General features: G+C 37.4%; 1 protein-coding gene across 7 annotated transcripts in view; it reads left to right on the top strand.

The window, feature by feature from the left end:
* The window catches only part of LOC117994871 (segmentation protein cap'n'collar-like), a 155,891-nt gene that overhangs the window by 48,277 nt on the left and 83,938 nt on the right, over positions 1-23,676 (top strand). For all 7 annotated transcript variants that reach the window (XR_011238395.1, XM_069508484.1, XM_069508482.1 and 4 more), the window contains exons 3-5: positions 2,148-2,222; positions 3,651-3,794; positions 4,875-4,920. Coding sequence is in view for 6 of the 7 variants with exons in the window: in XM_069508484.1 (XP_069364585.1) it covers positions 2,148-2,222; positions 3,651-3,794; positions 4,875-4,920 (265 nt within the window). In the remaining variant the exon portion in view is untranslated. The remainder of the gene's footprint in view (positions 1-2,147; positions 2,223-3,650; positions 3,795-4,874; positions 4,921-23,676) is intronic.

Genomic DNA, 23,676 nt, shown 5'->3' with positions numbered 1-23,676 from the left:
TTTTCGACATTTTGCACGATAAATCGAAACTATTATGCATAAAGATAAATTATAATCTGGTTAGAATGTCCAGGTAAAGCCCTTACATAATATTATGATAACCCACTTGGTATAGTTATCTTACTTTGAAAATTGAAAATAGATACTAATTATTTGTTCAAGAACACATTTTTTTTGTATTTTTACCACAAATTCATGGTTTTTGGATTTTTTCCTATGAGAGATAGGTTTTTTGCATGTAGTAGAATGTAGATGTTGGTATTTTGCTAATGTACATTAAAACAATTCATTATTATATAGAATAAGTACATGGATACCTTTTAAAAACTTGTTTGAACTTTGATTGTTGAAAGAAATTAATAACGCATCCCGCTGTGATACCAACTTGAGGAGTATCCCCCTACTGTGATATCACAAAGGCAAAATTACAACCGAAAATACACTTTAAAACTATGTAAATTAAGCCTCAAATTCGGATGATTTAAAATACGCATTTAGAATCTTTTGTATTTCATATGCCATCCCATAAGATTTTTGAATTCTTGTATGAATTGTTGCTTCATATGATTTTAAGCTCTATTATAAAGGATTAAAAGTCATAAAAGCTTGACTTAACAGTGAGATACAGTGTAGCAACTTTTTATTTAAATTAGATTTTTTTCACTTTAGTGAAGTAAACATAAATTTTAAACTTTATCTCTTATGGAATATGATTGAAAATTGATTGAGTGTAAAGAAATTATACCTACATAATAGTATGGGGTTATTAATTTCATATTACCAATTAAAAATGGCTGCTTCTATCTTTCTATACTATACAAGAGCGATGATTTAAAACTGGTACTTAAATATACCCTTTCCTTATACATACAGTCCTACACTGTATAGGTACTAAAAAAACTGGCCAAGTGCGTGTCAGACTCGCGCACTGAGGGTTCCATCTTATTTTATCGCCATTTTGAACAATAATTCAAAAACTATGATGCATAAAAATAAATAAAAACCTGTTTTAGAATGCACAAGTGAAGCCCTTTCATATGATACCACACTTGATATAGTTATCTTACTTCGAAAATTGAAAATACTAATTATTAGTTCATGACCACAATTAAATTTTTTGTGTGATGTAACCACAAATTCACGCTTTTCAGATTTTTCCCCGAATGTCTGCTATAAGATCTACCTACCTGCCAAATTTCATGATTCTAGGTCAACGCGAAGTACCTACCCTGTAGGTTTCTTGATGGACAGACGGACAGAAAGACAGACACAACAAAGTGATCCCATAAGCCTTTAAGGGTTTAGATGGTAAAACCAGTGATTTTAGCGCACAGTCGTGAGCCTACTGTTTAAATTTGTAGCGTGCACTAAAATTTAGAGTCTTTAAATGTAAAGTTCATGTTCTGTCCCTTTTTAGCATTGTTAAAAAGAAAAGGATACCAAGAACAAGAAGAAGAGAAGGATACAAAACGTAAGGATGGAAGGTTTCCATCCTTATGTCGTCGACATCCCATCTACACGCCCGAAACGTTTTGCGTCATCATTCCTCATACGTATGGCTAAGGTTTAGAATACTCTTCCGCGATATGTGTTTCCTACCAATTACAACCCGGGTATCTTTAAAACAAGAGTGAATAGGCATCTTCTAGGTAAACGCGTCCCATCTTAGGCCACATCATCACTTAACATCAGGTGTGATTGTAGTCAAGCGTATACCTATAATAAATAAAAAAAATACAGATACTCTATTTAGAAAGACAACGGTAGTTTAGAGAAAGACAACGGAATCGATGCCACTATCTGTTGAATGTTGAGAATTAATAATATCTGTCCCGGCTGTACTCACGTGATTAGTCGACGTTAGCCCGACTAGTTTCGAACCCATCCGGGGTCCTTTTTCAAGGGAGTCAGTTCGTGCACGCGCCGCGCTTTTGACTGTTCAGTCAGTTCAGACAGTCAAAACCGCGGCGCGTGCGCGAACAGACTCCTTTGAAAAAGGACCCCGGATGGGTTCGAAACTAGTCGGGCTAACGTCGACTAATCACGTGAGTACAGCCGGGACAGATATTATTCATAATGGAAATCACTCAAGGTAGTTTAAATGCTTAAATAGTTGAGAATTAAATTGGTATTTCTTTTGTCTCCAGGACATGGACCTGATCGAGGTGCTATGGAAGCAGGATGTGGACATGGGCTTCTCCCTCGAGGATCCTGTGCAGCCGGTGAGTCAATACCTACTAATCAGTTTTCCTCCTCCTTCCTTCCTCTCCACTCTTAATATATGTACCCCATTTGTTAAGTATTCGGATCTTCTGTGACTCCAGAGATAATTTATTACTTGTAATAAACTAGCTTATGCTGGACTACACTAATTTCCAAGGCCTATTTCGCCCCCTTAGGGGTTAAATTTTCAAATACCTATCCTTTCTCAGCGGATGCCTACGCCATAATAACTATCTTCATGCCAAACAGCCCGATCCGTCCAGTAGTTTGAGCTGTGCGTTGATAGATCAGTCAGTCAGTCAATCAGTCACCATTTCCTTTTATATATTTAGACACACAGGCGTTAAGGTTAACACAAACTCGTGATGATGTTCAGCTCGTTTGTAATACCTAACTTATCGCCCTCGTATCACAATGTACTATTACTTTATTTATTTATTTTATTTATACTCAAATCAAAATACAATTCAAAAAGCGCAGTCTAAAAACACCGAAAAAACCACAGAGGCTTGTCCTCAGTGCCTAGCTGCAACGATTAACTAATTACTTAAAGAAATAATCCAGTTGTAAGAAAAACAAGGTAAGTTCTGCTACAGTAGATCCTTGCTTGCAAGAACTTGCAGCTTTATATTCCACTAGCTGATCCCCGCGGCTTCGCCCGCGTAGATTTAGGTTTTTAAAGATCCCGTATAGCCTATGTCACTCAGGAATAATGTAGCTTTCTACTGGTGAAAGAATTTTTAAAATCGGTTCAGTAGTTCTAAAGATTACCCCCTACAAACAAACTTAACGACATTACCTCTTTATATAATATACAACGGGCCGTGCAGCAGAAATCGTAATATTTTAATTTCGCCATAACTTCAAAACCAAACGTCCAATTTTAATCATTCAAAGACCAAATATTATCTCCATAAACTGTTCTTAGTGATGAAATCATTTATTTTGATAAGGATTAATAGCATGAGTAAAATAAACGCGTTTAAATGTAGTCCAAAAAAAATTCAAGATTTTTAAATAAAAAAATGGTTGCTGTGCCTCACTCGACATAGATGGGTATAGTGTGTCGCGGACTTTTTTGTAGATATTTATAAGATCTACAATTAATTAGAACATTTTATGGTTCTATCTTTTATAGTTTAGGCAGCGTACGCAAAATAAGTAACTTTTCTGGTTGATTTTTTACACCTTGTGTCCGAAAAACCCAAATATCTTACGGAACCCTATTTTTTTCCAAAATAAAATATAGCCTATGTTACTCGTGGATAATGTAGCTTTCGAATGGTGAAAGAATTTTTAAAATCGGTCCAGTAGTTTTTGAGCCTATTCAGTACAAACAAACAAACAAACAAACAAAGTTTTCCTCTTTATAATATTAGTGTAGATGTAGACGAGCGCATGTTGTATAAAGAATGTTGCTTTCACAGGAGGGTCCTCAAGCAAAGAAGGTAGAGTTGGAAGGCCAGATCGACAAGGAGCTGAAGCTAGCAGAGGAGAAAATACAGAAGAAGAAAGAAGAGACGGAGAACATAGAAAAGGTCAAGGCTTCCTTGCTGGATACTGAGAAAGAGGTAGGAGCTTCTCTACATAGTATAAAACAAAGTCCCTTCCCGCCGTCTGTACGCTTAGATCTTTTAAACTACGCAACGGATTTTAATGCGGTTTTCATCAATAGATAGAGTGATTCAATCGAATCAGTGTCTAATCTAATCTAATCTAAATCAGCCTGTGTTGTCCCACGTCTGGGCAAAGGCCTCCCTCCGATCCTTCCACAATTTTCTATTTCGTGCCTCTTCAGGCCACGTAAATGTAAAGTTATCTAATTCATCACGCCAACGTCGCCTCGGCCGACCACGCTGGCGTTGATGTTTCTGGGGCGTCCAAAAAGAAGCAGATTTTGCCCATAACTCATCTGGCATACGGCACACATGATCTGCCCAGTCCAATTTGAGTAAAGCGGCTGCAAGGCCAACGTCAGCTACTCGCGTTTTGGAACGTATAGCAAAATTCCTTGTGTTGTGTTGAAAACGCGATGTGTCATGCGAATCAGTGTCCCATGCGAAAAACCAACCAAGTGCGAGTCAGGCTCGCGCAATGAGGGTTCCTACAGTCTAACTACTCAGTTTACTACAGTCGTATTTTTGAGACATTTTGCAGCATAATTCAAAAACTATGATGCATAAAAATAAATAAAAATCTGTTTTAGAATGTACAGGTGAAGACCTTTCATATGATACTCCACTTGATATAGTCACTCACTTCGAAAGTTGAAAATACTAATTATTAGTTCATGACCACAATTTAATTTTTTTTGTGTGATCTAACCCTAAATTCACGGTTTTCAAATTTTTCCCCAAATGTCAGCTGTAAGATCTACCTACCTGCCAAATTTCATGATTCTAGGTCAACGGGAAGTACCCTGTAGGTTTCTTGACAGACAGACAGACAGACAGACTACAAAGGTCCTATAAGGGTTCCGTTTTTCCTTTTGAGGTACGGAACCCTAAAAATCATTGAATCATCGTGGGAATTCATTGATTTCTCGGGATAAAAAGTAGCCTAATGTCACTCTCCAGATCTTTAACTATACCCATGCACAAAAAATACATCATACATATGGGTACCTACTGATTATTATGTTTGTTTGGCAGGATGACCCGTGGGCTGGCCTCTCCTACACCGTGGACACAGAGACCGGTAAGTGGACAATTTGTTCCCAATTTTACAGCCAATAATTAGGTTTCGTACGAGAAAAGGCCACGGTATTAGTCCTGTACCCGTAGTACAAGATTTTACGTCTCACCAAACCAAACCAAATTCGAGAGTCGAAATACTTCCGCGTTACAGTAAAATGGACCTAAACAGCCTTGAATTGAAGTCAAATATTCAATGCTGCTGTTTTTAATTTCGCAATATTTCCGCTTGGAGCGCTGGCTGTAGAAGTGTAGACAAACTTGAGCTTTAAAACAAGGCACTTAAGATCCAGTTTACTGTAACGCGGAAGTATTTCGACTCTCGAATTTGGTTTGGTTTGGTGAGACGTAAAATATTGTACTACGGGTACAGTAGGTAAATAAAGTCGTTTTTTTTGGTCAACCTCGCACTAAATTTTCGATCCAATTTTATTTGATTTTTAGGTTAAGGGTCTTTCTTTCTTCATTCTGGGCTGGTTTCGGTTAAGGTTTTTAGGTTAAGGCCCACAAAATGCTGACAGATTCAGGTGGAGCTTCGATCGCAATCTTGAAGGAAAGTTTTTGGCCGATATCTCGAAAACTATCCACTTTGAACACTATTATTTTTCAATAGCTCAACAGGTATAGGAGTGGACTGAAAACCGAAAGGTCGACGGTTCAAATCCCGCCCGTTGCACTATTGTCGTACCTACTCCTAGCACAAGCCTGACGCTTAATTCGAGAGGAAAGGGGAATATTAGTGATTTAATATGGCTAATATTCTTTAAAAAAAAATGATATTGGAGGTACCTACCAAGTAAAGACTTTTGAACTCGACGGCCCAACTCCTCAGCCCTGATGCTGTAAGGAATTCCATTCCTAAATCGTTGTGATCCCACGGGATTTCTAAAAATCTAAATCCACGGATGAAGCCGCGGGCATCAGCTAGTGGAAAATAAACATAAAGAAAACACGAGCGCATTCGCAGTACAAAACTAGCTAACTATAAGCCCCTTCCTGTATTTTTCCGTATACAAATAGCAATTGCGTGTATCACAACCACCCTTGCACCCTTATATTGTTGAGGGTAGGGTGCGGCACCCTTATGTACTGCACCCTTGCTATATTATACAGCTATTTATTCACATCCTATACCTACTACACTTTAGTTTTCCTTAGTTTAAGGTAAACAAATAGCTTCTCGCTGAAATGCGTAAGTGGCGAACTATACGATTGAAATCATGAAGAAAATCGGCCAAATGCGAGTCAGGCTCGAGCACCGAGGGTTCCGTACTACTGTCGTATTTTTCGACGTTTACACGATCTTTTGAATACTACTTATGCTATCCATAGGTGTGGAGAATTGTTAGGCATGCATGTTTCCTCACGATGTTTTCCTTCACCGTTACAGCAAGTGATCCTAAAATTGTTTCAAAATTAAAGAGTAGGTATAATTTAAATATAATGTAGGTACGTATGTGTGTTGTATAGGGATACAATAACTCCGAAACAACAGTTGGCGAATTGCTGACTCATAAGACTAATGGTGCGCCCCGGCGCCGCGCGGGGGGTGTGCGCTCGCCCTTAGATTACTAACTGCGCATAAAAAATAATTATATTTTTTCCTTTCTTTTTGGTAGCTAATCTTTCTTAGGCTTAAATGAGAGCTATAGAGCGTACAGTACGCGGCAGAAAGTAATGTACCTCGGTCTTTAGAATGACATTTCGGCTTTGTAGAGCGTTGTCTCTGTCACTCATACCCATATGACGTTTTGTCGGTCTCGACGACAGAGGCAGTGCTCTACAAATCTGCTATCTCCTTTACTTACTTTCTGCCGCGTACTGTAAAAAAACCGGCCAAGTGCGAGTCAGGCTCGCGCAATGACGGTTCCGTACTACAGTCGTATTTTTTCGACATTTTGCCGGATAATTCAAAAACTATGATACATAAAAATAAATAAAAATCTGTTTTAGAATGCACAGGTGAAGACCTTTCATATGATACCCCACTGGATAAGTATAGTTATCTTACTTAGAAAATTGAAAATACTAATTATTAGTTCATGACCACAATTTTTTTTTTGTGTGATGTAACCACAAATTCACGGTTTTTAGATTTTTCCCCAAATGTCAGCTATAAGATCTACCTACCTGCCAAATTTCATGATTCTAGGTCAACGGGAATAACCTGTAGGTTTCTTGACAGACCGACAGACAGACAGACAACAAAGTGATCCTATAAGGGTTCCGTTTTTCCTTTTGAGGTACGGAACGCTAAAAACCTTCATGCCTGAGAGTTCTCCATAGTGTTTTCAAAGGTGTTCGAATTCCGTCAATCCGTACTTGTCCAGTGTAGTGGACTATGGCCTAAACCGTGCTCATTCTGAAAAGATACTCATGCTCAGTAGTGGGCCGGCGCCCGGCGATGGGTTGATACTTTCATTTGTATTCAACTAATAATATCTTAATCAAAGTACCAAGCAAAGCCTTTTCAAGTACCAGGTGATACTAATACCATAAAACCATTAAAGGACAAAAGGTTATTTTACATAGCCCGATGCATTCGATATTTAATTCATACATAATAATCTGCCGATATAATTTTAAAATTCACCGAGATCTTCACGTAAAAAAGAACCCAAAGTATTAATCACAAGCGAAACGATGACTTGTGGAAAAGTTGAATACTTTTTGAAATTCGAATTTCGAATTCGGCTGTCACTCTTTGACACCGGCCATTTTGTATTGAGCCGCCACAGTGGGAAGACGTCCCGATGTGTCTTCCTCGTTTTTATATGATTTAAAATCCCGCGAGGGATGGGGGAGGTCATTTTATGGTGGAATTTCTCAAGCTCATTATGTCTGACGCCGCCGAAACGTGTCCTTCTCAAAATTTCGAAGATAATCGACTTTTATTATTGGTTTTTTTCCCGCCCTTTTGTTAAAAGGCCACTTCGGACCATAATTCAAATTTTGTTATAAGTAATATTATATAGTAATGTAATGAATAAATTAAAAGTTTTGCGGAATTATTCAGAAACTGAAATTGAGATGAAAAGTTTGAAAATGAAATGAAGTCTAACTATGAAGTTAAAGCAGTGAATGTCTAAATTCAATTTGCAACAGAATAACTATGAAAAATTGGCCTTTAGAGAGGCCTCTTATAATTTTTCCAGAAGATTGAAAATATACTGAAAACGGTTCCTAAATTTTCCGGGCCATTTCGTCTGCGTAGATTTTAAAATATTAAAATACTAGCTTATGCCCACGACTTCGTCCGCGTGGAATTAGGTTTTTAAAAATCCCGTGGGAACTCTTTGATTTTCCGGGATAAAAAGTAGCCTATGTCACCCTCCAGGTCTTTATCTGTACCCATACAAAAAATCACGTCAATCCGTTGCACCGTTGCGACGTGATTGAAGGACAAACCAACAAACCAATAAACAAACACACTTTCGCATTTATAATAAGGGTACACCAAGTAAGTTTTTCAGTGTTTATTAATAAGAGTAGTCGGGTTTTAGTTTTGAACTTTATACATGGATATAGTTTAAGAGCTGGAGGAGGATAGACTACTTTCTATCCCGGAAAAACAAACTGTTCCTGCAGGATGGCATGCTTGCTTTTCACGTTTCTGTCCTTCAGTGGTCAACCGCGCAGCATCAGATAGCTGATCGACGCGATTTTGCATGCACGCAGATACCTATTATGACGTAGGCATCCGCTAAGAAAGGATTTTTGAAAATTCATCCCCTAAGGGGGTGAAATAGGGATTTGAAATTTGTGTAGTCCACGCGGACGAAGTCGTGAGCATAAGCTATAGTTGATTAAAAAAACCTAAATATAGGTATAGAAAAAAATATATATTTACTTTTTACCCGGAAAAACAAACGCTTCGTGCGGGATGGCATGCCATTTTCACGTGTTTGTCCTTCAATCACGTAGCAACATAATACCTATCTAGGTACCTATATAAATCCAAGTGACTTTTCTCATGCATATATTATGTCCTGAAAAGTGACATAGGCTGCTTTTATCCCGGAAAAAACATAGAATCCCCACGGGATTTTAATTAAGTCATTTTTAAAAATGCGGACGAAGTCGCGGTCATCATAATAGTCATCTACAGATATGCTTGGATGTAGGCACTTCCGTCTGTTCAAAATTTTTTGAAAAATGCTTTCAATGAACCAACATTGTCATAAACTCCATAGCTACGTGCGGCACAAAACACCATGATTAATGGTACAGCCAGACGACTCAATCCCATGAGATTGCAGGGAACCATTAATATTGTATTGTATTTATTTCAATTGAACTTACCCTACGGCTTGTGTTGAGCTTAGGTATATAAAGAGACTAGATATAGGTAGGTAGGTATACACTTCACCTGTATATACTTAGCTTATATTTAAAGAACTAAGTGCTTAAAGAACCTCTGCTCCGTTTGCGTGAATTTAGGTTTTTATAAATCCCGTGGGAACTTTTTGATTTTCCGGGATAAAAAATACTCCAAGGTCAAGTCAAATGGTTTAGTCAAAATAGGTAGGTAATAAATTACACTTTTTGATGGTCGGTTGTTGCATTTGTAAGATGATGATATAGGTAAGTAGTGCTGGTGGTGATAATTATTACGCGAATTTAAAAATAAAGCTACGAGGGCTCCAAACGCGCCCAGGTCAGAGAAGAGCCCACAACAAACTCAGCTATGTTACTCTCTTTCAATTAACTCTATGCCAAAAACCAAAAATCAATTCGATTGGTTGCTTAGTTAGGGCGTGAGGGAAGGACAAAGAAACACACAAACACACTTTCTTATAATATGAGTTGGTACCTATAGATACCTAATAATGGTTAGGTATGGGATAATTATTACTAACATTTTTTCATGCAAATAAATAATTTGAATTTGAATTTAAAAATTTAAACTCGCCTACAAACCAAAGCAAAGAGTAAGTTCACAGTACAAAGTGAAGATTTCTCAGCGGTTCAACAACCTCCCTGGTACAGTATGTACATGAAACTATGCTATTGTTTTGATGATTTTTCAATTTTGGAGTCACGCCACTCGGAAACGTTACATCACCGTGAGTTTTGTATTGGACATATTGACGCGGCGTTTCTGACCATAGCTCCGAGCTAAGCCCGGAACTACAAAGGTAGTAAGTAGGTAAGTCTACTAAAACTATTACTATCCTTTAATCCATACATGCCAAATGCCAAAATGCCAAAATATTATAAATGCCGAAGTGTATCTGTCTGTCTGTCTGCTAGCTTTTCGCGACCCAACAGTTGAACCGATTTTGATGGAATTTGGTACAGGGTTAGCTTACATCACGGGGAAAGGCTACTTTTTTATCCCAGTAAATTAAGGAATTCCCACGGGATTTTTGAAAAACCAAAATCCACGCGGACGAAATCGCGGGTATCAGCTAGTTTTATATATATAAAAGGAAAAGATGACTGACTGACTGACTGACTGATCTATCAACGCACAGCTCTGACGCGGCGTTTCTGACCAAAGCTCCAAGTTCGGGGCTTAGAACTCGGAAGGTACCTAGTAGGTGAGTCTACTAAAACTATTACTATCTTTTAAATCTAAATATATAAAAGGAAAAGGTGACTGACTGACTGACTGACTGACTGATCTATCAACGCACAGCTCAAACTACTGGACGGATTGGGCTGAAATTTGGCATGCAGATAGCTATTATGACGCAGGCATCCGCTAAGAAAGGATTTTTGCAAATTCAACCCCTAAGGGGGTGAAATAGGGGTTTGAAAATTGTGTAGTCCACGCGGACGAAGTCGCGAGCATAAGCTAATATTATATAAAAGGAAACGGCGACTGACTGACTGACTGACTAAAATTTTTTTTTTTTAAATTTTGATTTTATCTCGTAGACCTACTAAGGAATTTTCATCTAGGTATACCTAGATATACATAAAAGGAAAAGCCTGATCTATCAGCGTACAGCTCAAACTACTGGACGGATCGGGCTAGAAAATGGCATGCAGATAGGTATTAGGTATGACGTAGGCATCCGCTAAGAAAGGATTTTTGAAAATTCAACCCCTAGAGTTCTCCATAATATTCTCGGCTGTATCAAAACCAATCCGGACTTGGCCAGAGTGGTTTACTATGGCTATCTCGTCCTGAGAGGAGACCCGTGCTCAGTAGTAGCCGGCAATGGATTGAGAATTGAGGTGATCCGATGATCCATACTAATATTATAAATGCGAAAGTGTGTCTGTCTGTCTGTCTGTCTGCTAGCTTTTCACGGCCCAACCGTTCCACCGATTTTGATGAAATTTGGTACAGAGTTAGCTTATATCCCGGGGTAGAACATAGGCTACTTTTTATCCCGGAAAATTGGTGCGTTCCCACGGGATTTCAAAAACCTAAATCCACGCGGACGAAGTCGCGGGCATCATCTAGTATGAAATAAATGAAATGAAAGTGTAAGTATTTCGAATGACTGCATTTTATAAAGCTCAAATTATACGTACCTAGGCACCTAAGTCACAAGTACCTAACTACAGTTATCTATATCTATTATGTATAAGTATAAAAGTGAATCGCTGAATGTGTTGCTGATCGCAAATCTCGAGAACTGCTGAACTGATTTCGCTAATTCTTTATTCATAATATTCCTTGAAGTACGGGGATGGTTCTTACGGAGAGAAAAAATTAAAAAAAGTCCCGAAAAAGAATCGACTGTTAGGCGGTAGGTACGAAGTTCGCCGGGGCAGCTAGTTTACAATATAATTTAATTTGTCTGTTTGTTTGTTTTTCCGGTCGGCAGGTCGAGAAATAAGGCTACTATTAGCGGATTTTAATGCATATTTTTGAAAAATCTAAATATTTCGTACGTGTCATGAACATGAGCTAGTGTTTAACGATTTTCTATTCAATTCAAAGATATGGGTAGGTAGATTGATATAATAGAAGATACCTACCTAAATACTCGGCTCAAAATGGAGGTTCCCGCCATTTCATTAAAATAAAACATCGGACCATTAATAAAAGGAAAAAGATTAATGTCGGCCGAGTACAATACGTAATAAATTAGAGCTTCGGATATAAATTTCCAAAAGGGAGAGAACAGCCCTGGCGGCCATCTTGCTTCCTGCATGTCCGTGATTGGCTGGCGAGCTTACTAATCAATAATTCCCGCATCACATTACAAAGGACCCAACTTTTATTACGTCCTCTACACAAAACTCAACCCTATTTTAACTTACAATAGAGTACAAAATGTCTTGTAATAATTATAAGTGTATTCCAAAACTAGGTTTTTCCATAACACTGTAAAAGATCTAGCCAATTTCTGGTATTTCATACGAAACTGAACCTTCCGTTGCATTGTTTAGATTTCAAATTTTTTGTTTCGATTTCAAGTACTTAAAATAAGGTCTGAACATACTTAGTTGTAAATTTAAATATGTGCTACACAATGAAAATACAACTTTAATACTTTGTCATACGTTTGATTTTACAGTGATGCCTTAGGAAAAATTAGGTTTTTCCGAATTGGAATTATTTTACCTAGAAATATTTTGTTAGATGAAAATAAATCTTAATCGTTGAAAAACTAGAGTCGATTTTTGTATCGTAAACTTTGTAATTTGCATACGATTATGTAGATTAGGTACTAGGTAAATTCAATAGTTCTCATTAGAATTTAAACTGTATTGTTAAAGAAATAAGACTTAAATCACCTTGTTGTTAGCTAATAGCATTTTTATAAGGGAGCGATCATATTATTTTGAGATAATAAAATTACCTATTGAAATAAAACAGTTTTAAAAATATTGACAAAATAAAGTAGGTTTGTGAAAACCTTCTTAGTTATGTAATTAAATAATTATTTACCTACTAGATGATGCGGGCGGGCCGCGAACAAAGTCGCGTGGATTTAGGATTTTTTAAAAATCCCCTGGGAACTCTTTAATTTTCCGGGTTTAAAAGGAGGCCATGTCCTTCCCAAGGATGTAAGTTAACTATGTACCAAATGTCTTCGAAATCGGTAGAACTGTTGGGCCGTGAAAAGCTAGCAGATAGACAGACAGATAGACACACTCACTTTCGCACTTATAATATGAAGGGGGCTTATTCCTGGGACAACTGAGCAACTTTAGGCATTCACAAGAGGTTCTTTGTTTGTTTACCTGAACGGAACGCACTGAGTGCAGCGTAGTTTAACAAAACCGTTTTGATCGTAACCTAATTTGAGATAGCGATAGCACGACGTAACGATGAATAACACAATTATTACCATTGTTAAGTAGTCAATATTTGTATTAAACGTTTTTTATGTGAAAACAAGTAAATAACTAATGAGAAATACAATTACGCCACGCATTCTCAAAGTTTGTTTTGCAACTAAAGTTGCATTCCTTGTATGTATTCTTGAAAAAAACCAGTTACACGATAAGGGACAAACAATAGGTTAGCTGCGTCTCTGTTTATCACATTAGTAACTTTATCTGTGCTCTCTTTTTAGTGTGAATGAGAAAGCAAACTTTCCTGTATCTACCTTTATTACTCTATCTACAAATAGGTAGCACGCATTGTAAAAAACCACAGAGGTTTGACCCTCAATGCGTACGTCTGCGCATTACATCAATTAATCCATATTTGTTAATAATAATGTTTTAAATCAATATTTTTGAGAGTGTGGTGTTAGTAAGTAGAGTTTTTTTTTTTAACATTAATACGATGGACGATATCTTTAACGGTTAGGTATGTGCGTGCGCCCTAACAATCTGCAGGATATCAAGAGAAAAAAAGGCAGTTTTCGATTAATCTGGCGGTCCTTTGTTCTGGATCTCATTACTCTTTGATCTTGACTAGCACACGCCCCTGGCTTTATCTATACTAATATTATAAATGCGGTTTTGTGTGTCTGTCTACTAGCTTGTCACGACCAATCCGTTCAACCGATTTTAACGAAATTTGGTACAGCGATAGCTTACATCCCAGGGAAAGACATATGCTACTTTTTATCCCTGAAAATCAAAGACTTCCCCCGGGATTTTTAAAAACCTAAATCCACGCGGACGAAGTCGCGGGCATCATCTAGTTTACATATAAGTAGATAGATGATTTAGGTACCTAACTTTTTTCCGCTGGGAAATGCTTTTACGCATCCTCTCCGGAAGCAACGAAGTTGACCATCGTTTCTTCCGGGGAGGTATGTGGGACTCACTGTAATACGTCGCAAGACGTCGGGCGAGTTTCCATCCTTATGTCGTCGACATCCCATCTACACGCACGAAACGTTTTGCGTCATCATTCCTCATACGTATGGCTAAGGTTTGGAATACTCTTCCACGATATGTGTTTCCTACCAATTACAACCCGGGTATCTTTAAAACAAGAGTGAATAGGCATCTTCTAGGTAAACGCGTCCCATCTTAGGCCACATCATCACTTCCCATCAGGTGTGATTGTGGTCAAGCGTATACCTATAATGAATAAATAAATAAAACAGAATACCCACTAAAACCCAGCGGACCCGTCAACGCCATGATGAGGCGGCACAGGAACACAGTTTGCATGCCGTTACCTAAGGGGGCGTCCACAAATTACGTGAGATGTTTAAGGGGGGGAGGGGGTCGAGTCAAATCTCATCTAATCTTACGCTGGAGAGAGGGGGGGTCTCGGCAAATATCACGCAATTTTTTTTCTTATTGAAACAAAAAAAATTGTACTATTTTGGTCCATTTAATCCAGATTGTACATGCTTAAGATTTAATCTTAAGCGTAATCGTAATACGATTAAGATCATTCACTAATTCGTTCAAAAGAAAATAATTTCATTCAAGTATACAACGCGTTTACGTAAGAAACCCACATTTTGAAAAATCTCACGTGAGATTGGGAGATGGGGGAGGGGGTTGAATAAAATCTCACGACATCTCACCAGGGGGGGAGGGAGGGACAGAAAATTCAAAAAACCGGCCAAGTGCGAGTCAGGCTCGCGCAATGAGGGTTCCGTACTACAGTCGTATTTTTTAGACATTTTGCACGATAATTCAAAAACTATGATGCATAAAAATAAATAAAAATCTGTTTTAGAATGTACAGGTGAAGACCTTTCCTATGATACCCCACTTGATATAGTCACTCACTTCGAAAGTTGAAAATACTAATTATTAGTTCATGACCACAATTAAATATTTTTTGTGTGATCTAACCCTAAATTCACGGTTTTCAGATTTTTCCCCAAATGTCAGCTATAAGACCCACCTTCCTGCCAAATTTCATGATTCTAGGTCAATGGGAAGTACCCTGTATGTTTCTTGACAGACAGACGGACAGACAGACAGGCATACAGACAGACAGACAGACAGACAGACAGACAGACAACAAAGTGATCCTATAAGGGTTCCGTTTTTCCTTTTGAGGTACGGAACCCTAAAAAACACCTCACGTAATTTATGGATGCCCCCTAACTAACTCAACGAGGATTCAACCCAAAAAACTTTTCATTTGCAAAATGTAGAGACCCTACCTCTTAAAATCAATGTACGCGAAATCTCAAACGAAAATCTTTTTTGTTCACCAATCGACTAAAATTCCATTATCTTAAAAGCTACCAGGTTTTTTTTTTCAAAACCTCAGGTAGGTACTAACCCTTGTTTGTCGTAAAAGGGTGTTAATGACCGCTGATTGTGCGGTTTTGGACTTTTTAGGGTTCCGTACCTCAAAAGGAAAAACGGAACCCTTATAGAATGACTTTGTTGACTGTCTGTCTGTCAAGAAACCTACAGGGTACTTCCCGTTGATCTAGAATCATGAAATTTGGCAGGTAGGTAGAGACATGAGGGGAAAATTCTGAAAACCGTGAATTTGTGGTTATATCACAAGAAAAAAATTAAAATATGTTCATGAACAAATATTGCTATTTTCAACGTTCAAAGTAAGATTACTAGTATACCAAGTGGGGATATCATATGAAAGGTCTTCACCTGTGCATTCTAAAACAGATTTTTATTTATTTTTATGCATCATAGTTTTTGATTTATCGTGCAAAGCGTCGAAAAAATACGACTGCAGTACGGAACCCTCGTTGCGCGACCCTGACTCGCACTTGGCCGGTTTTTTTATTTGAAAAGATAGTGATGAGAGGAAATCTAACGAGTCGGTGGGCACAAGCGACAAAAATGTATACTAGTGTGGAAATCCCTGCAAAAATTTTAGTAAGCTACCCGTGCGAAGCTCGGGTCGCTAGTACGATATAAATTAAGGGAATAAAATGCGCATTACTCACAACTTTGAATGGGAAGCTGGAAGAAATCTCTGTTTAGAGATAAGCAATGCAACTTACCTAATTTATTACTACTAATGTAACTACAATTTTGGTACTTTTGACATGACTGTTGACACATAAAGCTAAAAGGGCGAGTAAGATCTGAATTCCTAATAGGGACTATTTTAAAACTACCTTCTATTGGTATCAATAAAGACTTGTAAACCTCACAATCAGGTTGAAAGTCGATTCCCAAAGCGCTGATTGGCGATGACGCGGCGGCCATCTTGTGACGTCATCGTGACCAGTATATATGCGGAATCCTTTTTTTTGACTATTTTGTATGACCTGGTGCCCGCAACTATCGTCCACGTGGATTTCATCATCATCATCATCATCATCATCAACCGAGTAAGATCTGAATACCTATGCATTATTCCTAATAGGGACTATTTTAAAACTACCTTCTGGCAACTCTTTACTATCCCGGGATTAAAAGTATGTCTTTGTCCTTCCCCGGGATGTAAGCTAACTCTGTACCTAATTTCACCAAAATCGGTCAAACGGATGGCCCGTGAAAAGCTAGCAGACAGACAGGACAAGCAGACGTATCCGTTTCGTAAAACGAGTGTAACGTCACTTTTATTTTAGAAAAATTCTTTTTAGAATTGGTACTTAAGTATCTATTAGTATTCCTATAAAAATCATATTAGGTACTTATTAAGAAAGTTAAGAAAATTATTTTTCTAGAATCATTTTATTTGCTCACTTACATTTAAGATTTTGTCTAGATGGCTAGATTAGACTTTCTCGTAAAAAAGAACTCTTCATAAAGCTTATATTTAACTTTCACTGTCCAATGCAGACGTTACAGTCACCGTGACGACACAATATTATGGTTGTTAGTACCATCAGCTCTTTTCACACAATAACTATGGTCTATGGGTATGTGTAGTCCAGTAGCGAACTCTTCATAGACGGAATAACATTCTCTAGGTAGTAGGTACACAAATTTCAAACCCCTGAAGGATTGAATGTTTAAAAGTCCTTTCTTAATGGATATCTACGACATAACCTATACCTATAATCTGCATGCCAAATTTCAGCCCGATCCGTCCAGTAGTTTGAGCTGTCTGTTGATAGGTAGATCAGTCAGTCAGCTTTTCCTTTTATACACCGTTAGTTTTAGTTATCGCAAAAACCGACAAACGTGTCGAATATTTTTACATATATAATATAGGTACATATATGTATTTAGGTTAGCTTATACCCGCGATTTCGACCCCCTTAGGGGTTGAATTTTCAAAAATCCTTTCTTAGCGGATGTTTACCTCATATTAATAGCTATCTGCATGATAGTCAGCCTTTTACCTAACTGGTAATGTGTGGTAAGTACAACTTAAAAAAAAAAAATTGAAACAATTTTTTCAACAAACGTTTTTTTTTCTTTTTTTTTTCCTTTTATATAGGTATACTTATATTAGCTTATGCTGGCGACTTCGTCCGCGTGGACTACACAAATTTCAAATCCCTATTTTACCCCTTTAGGGGTTGAATTGCTAAAAATCCTTTTTTAGCGCATGTCTGCGTCATAATAGATATCTGCATGCCAAATTTCAGCCCGATTCGTTCGGTAGTTTGAGCTGTGCGTTGATAGATAAGTCAGTCAGTCAGTCACCTTTTCCTTTCATATATTTAGACTAGCTGACCCGCCCCGGCTTCGCTCGGGTGGAATTTAGAAAATCGAGGTGAGGGATGAATTTCCAAAAATCCTGGAACGCGTATTTCTTCATTTGTGACTGAAAACCTAAATACCAATTTTTATGCAAATAACTTGAAAAATGACGGACTTTCATACAAATTTTCATCCCCTATTTAACCCACTTAGGGGTGGAATTTCGAAAAATCCTTTCGTAGTGGATACCTACTCTTTACAAAGAACACACCCTCCAAAGTTCATGTCTCTAGGACCAGTGGTTTAGGCTGTGCGTTGATATATATGTCAGTCAGTCAGGACTTTGAATTTTATATATTATACTATATATAGCTCAATTACCACTCACTCACTGATTGACATAATTGTTCTCCTAGAAAGAGATAGAAAATGATATAATAATGTATGGGAGATATGTTCAGAAGTGGGATTCGACTAGGGAAAAATTATGACATTTCAGAAAAACAAGATGGCGGCCGACCTGACTTTTGTAACTTTTTTGTTTTCCAACCGATTTTGTTACAACTTGCAACAATTGAAGATATTAGTAAACGGTTTTTAGAAAAAGTGAAAAAAATTTGAAAAACAAGATGGCGGCCGAGATTTTCAAAAAATTCCCTCCTGTAAAATTTTGTATGAAACTTTTTTTTTTCACTTGTGGTTTCATATAGAAGACAAAGATTCCTTTAGGGCAACATATGGAGGGAGCTGATGATTGAGGATTTCGGAGACGGGTGAAGGGCACGCTTGAGGTATCGAAGATAGGTGGGAGGTGCTCGACCAAATGTCATTCGAAACCTCATCCAATTGCCAAAAATTTGGAAAAAAAATTCAAAATTCCGAAAAAAAGATGGCCGCCATACAAATTTCATCCGCGTCAATCTCGGAGGGTATGAAAGATGGAAGAGTGGTTTCTTGGCAAGAGATGATCAGGATCCGAAGGTTTACTCGATGGATTGAAAAAAAATTCAAAATGGCGGAATTTTTTTTTTCATACAAAATTTATGACTTTTTTAAAATTTTTCAAAATGGCGATTATAGACCTCGAGAGCTGCTTTAGCAGCTCGAGCAGCGAGCAAAATACTAGTTATACTATATATAGCTCAATTACCACTCACTCACTGATTGACATAATTGTTCTCCTAGAAAGAGACAGAAAATGATATAATAATGTATGGGAGATATGTTCAGAAGTGGGATTCGAGTAGGGAAAAATTATGACATTTCAGAAAAACAAGATGGCGGCCGACCTGACTTTTGTAACTTTTTTGTTTTCCAACCGATTTTGTTACAACTTGCAACAATTGAAGATATTAGTAAACAATTTTTAGAAAATGTGAAAAAAATTGGAAAAACAAGATGGCGGCCGAGATTTTCAAAAAATTTCCTCCTGTAAAATTTTGTATGAAACTTTTTTTTTTCACTTGTGGTTTCATATAGAAGACAAAGATTCCTTTAGGGCAACATATGGAGGGAGCTGATGATTGAGGATTTCGGAGACGGGTGAAGGGCACGCTCGAGGTATTGAAGATAGGTGGGAGGTGCTCGACCAAATGTCATTCGAAACCTCATCCAATTGCCAAAAATTTGAAAAAAAATTCAAAATTCCAAAAAAAAGATGGCCGCCATACAAATTTCATCGGCGTCCATCTCGGAGGGTATGACAGATGGAAGAGTGGTTTCTTGGCAAAAGATGATCAGGATCCAAAGGTCTATTCGATGATTTGAAAAAAAATTCAAAATGGCGGAATTTATTTTTTCATACAAAAATTTTTATTATTCAAAATGGCCATTATAGACCTCGAGAGCTGCTTTAGCAGCTCGAGCAGCGAGCAAAATACTAGTTATACTATATATAGCTCAATTACCACTCACTCACTCACTCACTGACTGACTCATTGACATAATTGTTCTCCTAGAAAGAGACAGAAAATGATATAATAATGTATGGGAGATATGTTCAGAAGTGGGATTCGACTAGGGAAAAATTATGACATTTCAGAAAAACAAGATGGCGGCTGACCTGACTTTTGTAACTTTTTTGTTTTCCAACCGATTTTGTTTAAACTTGCAGTAATTTTAGATGTTATCAAACGATTTTTAGAAAAAGTGAAAAAAATACGAAAAACAAGATGGCGGCCGAGATATTAAAAAAATTTGCTCCTGTAAAATTTTGTATGAAACTTTTTTTTTTCACTAATACTTTCGTATAGAAGGCAAAGATTCCTTTAGGGCAACATATGGAGGGAGCTGATGATTGAGGATTTTGGAGACGGGTGAAGGGCACGCTTAAGGTATCGAAGATAGGTGGGAGGTGCTCGAGCAAATGTCATTCGAAACCTCATCCAATTGCCAAAAATTTAAAAAAAAATTCAAAATTCCGAAAAAAAGATGGCCGCCATACAAATTTCATCCGAGTCCATCTCGGAGGGTATGAAAGATGGAAGAGTGGTTTCTTGGCAAAAGATGATCAAGATCTAAAGGTCTATTTGATGACTTGAAAAAAAATTCAAAATGGCGGAATTTATTTTTTCCGCCGACTCACTCATTGACATAATTGTTCTCCTAGAAAGAGACAGAAAATGATATAATAATGTATGGGTGATATGTTCAGAAGTGGGATTCGAGTAGGGAAAAATTATGACATTTCAGAAAAACAAGATGGCGGCCGACGTGACTTTTGTAACTTTTTTGTTTTTCAACCGACTTTGTTACAACTTGCAGTTATTTTAGACATTAGCAAACGATGTTTAGAAAAAGTGAAAAAAATTGGAAAAACAAGATGGCGGCCGAGATTTTCAAAAAATTTCCTCCTGTAAAATTTTGTATGAAACTTTTTTTTTTCACCAATACTTTCGTACAGAAGACAAAGATTCCTTTAGGGCAACATATGGAGGGAGCTGATGATTGAGGATTTCGGAGACGGGTGAAGGGCACGCTCGAGGTATTGAAGATAGGTGGGAGGTGCTCGACCAAATGTCATTCGAAACCTCATCCAATTGCCAAAAATTTGAAAAAAAATTCAAAATTGTGAAAAAAAGATGGCCGCCATACAAATTTCATCGGCGTCCATCTCGGAGGGTATGACAGATGGAAGAGTGGTTTCTTGGCAAGAGATGATCAGGATCCGAAGGTCTACTCGATGACTTGAAAAAAAATTCAAAATGGCGGAATTTATTTTTTCATACAAAATTTAAAACTTTTTTTATTTATTCAAAATGGCGATTATAGACCTCGAGAGCTGCTTTAGCAGCTCGAGCAGCGAGCAAAATACTAGTTATACTATATATAGCTCAATTACCACTCACTCACTGATTGACATAATTGTTCTCCTAGAAAGAGACAGAAAATGATATAATAATGTATGGGAGATATGTTCAGAAGTGGGATTCGACTAGGGAAAAATTATGACATTTCAGAAAAACAAGATGGCGGCCGACCTGACTTTTGTAACTTTTTTGTTTTCCAACCGATTTTGTTACAACTTGCAGTTATTTTAAATATTAACAAACGATTTTTAGAAAATGTGAAAAAAATTGGAAAAACAAGATGGCGGCCGAGATTTTCAAAAAATTTCCTCCTGTAAAATTTTGTATGAAACTTTTTTTTTTCAATCACGGTTTCATATAGAAGACAAAGATTCCTTTAGGGCAACATATGGAGGGAGCTGATGATTGAGGATTTCGGAGACGGGTGAAGGGCACGCTCAAGGTATCGAAGATAGGTGGGAGGTGCTCGACCAAATGTCATTCGAAACCTCATCCAATTGCCAAAAATTTGAAAAAAAATTCAAAATTCTGAAAAAAAGATGGCCGCCATACAAATTTCATCGGCGTCCATCTCCGAGGGTATGAAAGATGGAAGAGTAGTTTCTTGGCAAAAGATGATCAGGATCCGAAGGTCTACTCGATGGGTGGAAAAAAAATTCAAAATGGCGGAATTTATTTTTTTCATACAAAAATTTTTATTATTCAAAATGGCGATTATAGACCTCGAGAGCTGCTTTAGCAGCTCGAGCAGCGAGCAAAATACTAGTTATACTATATATAGCTCAATTACCACTCACTCACTGATTGACATAATTGTTCTCCTAGAAAGAGATAGAAAATGATATAATAATGTATGGGAGATATGTTCAGAAGTGGGATTCGACTAGGGAAAAATTATGACATTTCAGAAAAACAAGATGGCGGCCGACCTGACTTTTGTAACTTTTTTGTTTTCCAACCGATTTTGTTACAACTTGCAACAATTGAAGATATTAGCAAACGATTTTTAGAAAAAGTGTAAAAAATTGAAAAAACAAGATGGCGGCCGAGATTTTCAAAAAATTTCCTCCTGTAAAATTTTGTATGAAACTTTTTTTTTTCAATCACGGTTTTATATAGAAGACAAAGATTCCTTTAGGGCAACATATGGAGGGAGCTGATGATTGAGGATTTCGGAGACGGGTGAAGGGCACGCTTGAGGTATCGAAGATAGGTGGGAGGTGCTCGACCAAATGTCATTCGAAACCTCATCCAATTGCCAAAAATTTGAAAAAAAATTCAAAATTGTGAAAAAAAGATGGCCGCCATACAAATTTCATCGGCGTCCATCTCGGAGGGTACGAAAGATGGAAGAGTGGTTTCTTGGCAAGAGATGATCAGGATCCGAAGGTCTATTTGATGACTTGAAAAAAAATTCAAAATGGCGGAATTTATTTTTGTATGACTTTTTTTTAAATTGTTCAAAATGGCCATTATAGACCTCGAGAGCTGCTTTAGCAGCTCGAGCAGCGAGCAAAATACTAGTTATACTATATATAGCTCAATTACCACTCACTCACTGATTGACATAATTGTTCTCCTAGAAAGAGATAGAAAATGATATAATAATGTATGGGAGATATGTTCAGAAGTGGGATTCGACTAGGGAAAAATTATGACATTTCAGAAAAACAAGATGGCGGCCGACCTGACTTTTGTAACTTTTTTGTTTTTCAACCGACTTTGTTACAACTTGCAGTTATTTTAGACATTAGCAAACGATGTTTAGAAAAAGTGAAAAAAATTGGAAAAACAAGATGGCGGCCGAGATTTTCAAAAAATTTCCTCCTGTAAAATTTTGTATGAAACTTTTTTTTTTCACCAATACTTTCGTACAGAAGACAAAGATTCCTTTAGGGCAACATATGGAGGGAGCTGATGATTGAGGATTTCGGAGACGGGTGAAGGGCACGCTCGAGGTATTGAAGATAGGTGGGAGGTGCTCGACCAAATGTCATTCGAAACCTCATCCAATTGCCAAAAATTTGAAAAAAAATTCAAAATTGTGAAAAAAAGATGGCCGCCATACAAATTTCATCGGCGTCCATCTCGGAGGGTATGACAGATGGAAGAGTGGTTTCTTGGCAAGAGATGATCAGGATCCGAAGGTCTACTCGATGACTTGAAAAAAAATTCAAAATGGCGGAATTTATTTTTTCATACAAAATTTAAAACTTTTTTATTTATTCAAAATGGCGATTATAGACCTCGAGAGCTGCTTTAGCAGCTCGAGCAGCGAGCAAAATACTAGTTATACTATATATAGCTCAATTACCACTCACTCACTGATTGACATAATTGTTCTCCTAGAAAGAGACAGAAAATGATATAATAATGTATGGGAGATATGTTCAGAAGTGGGATTCGACTAGGGAAAAATTATGACATTTCAGAAAAACAAGATGGCGGCCGACCTGACTTTTGTAACTTTTTTGTTTTCCAACCGATTTTGTTACAACTTGCAGTTATTTTAAATATTAACAAACGATTTTTAGAAAATG

This window comes from Maniola hyperantus, chromosome 28 (genome assembly GCF_902806685.2).
Source record: "Maniola hyperantus chromosome 28, iAphHyp1.2, whole genome shotgun sequence".
Taxonomy (NCBI): Eukaryota; Metazoa; Arthropoda; class Insecta; order Lepidoptera; family Nymphalidae; genus Maniola; species Maniola hyperantus.
This window is presented reverse-complemented; position numbering and strand designations above follow the sequence as displayed.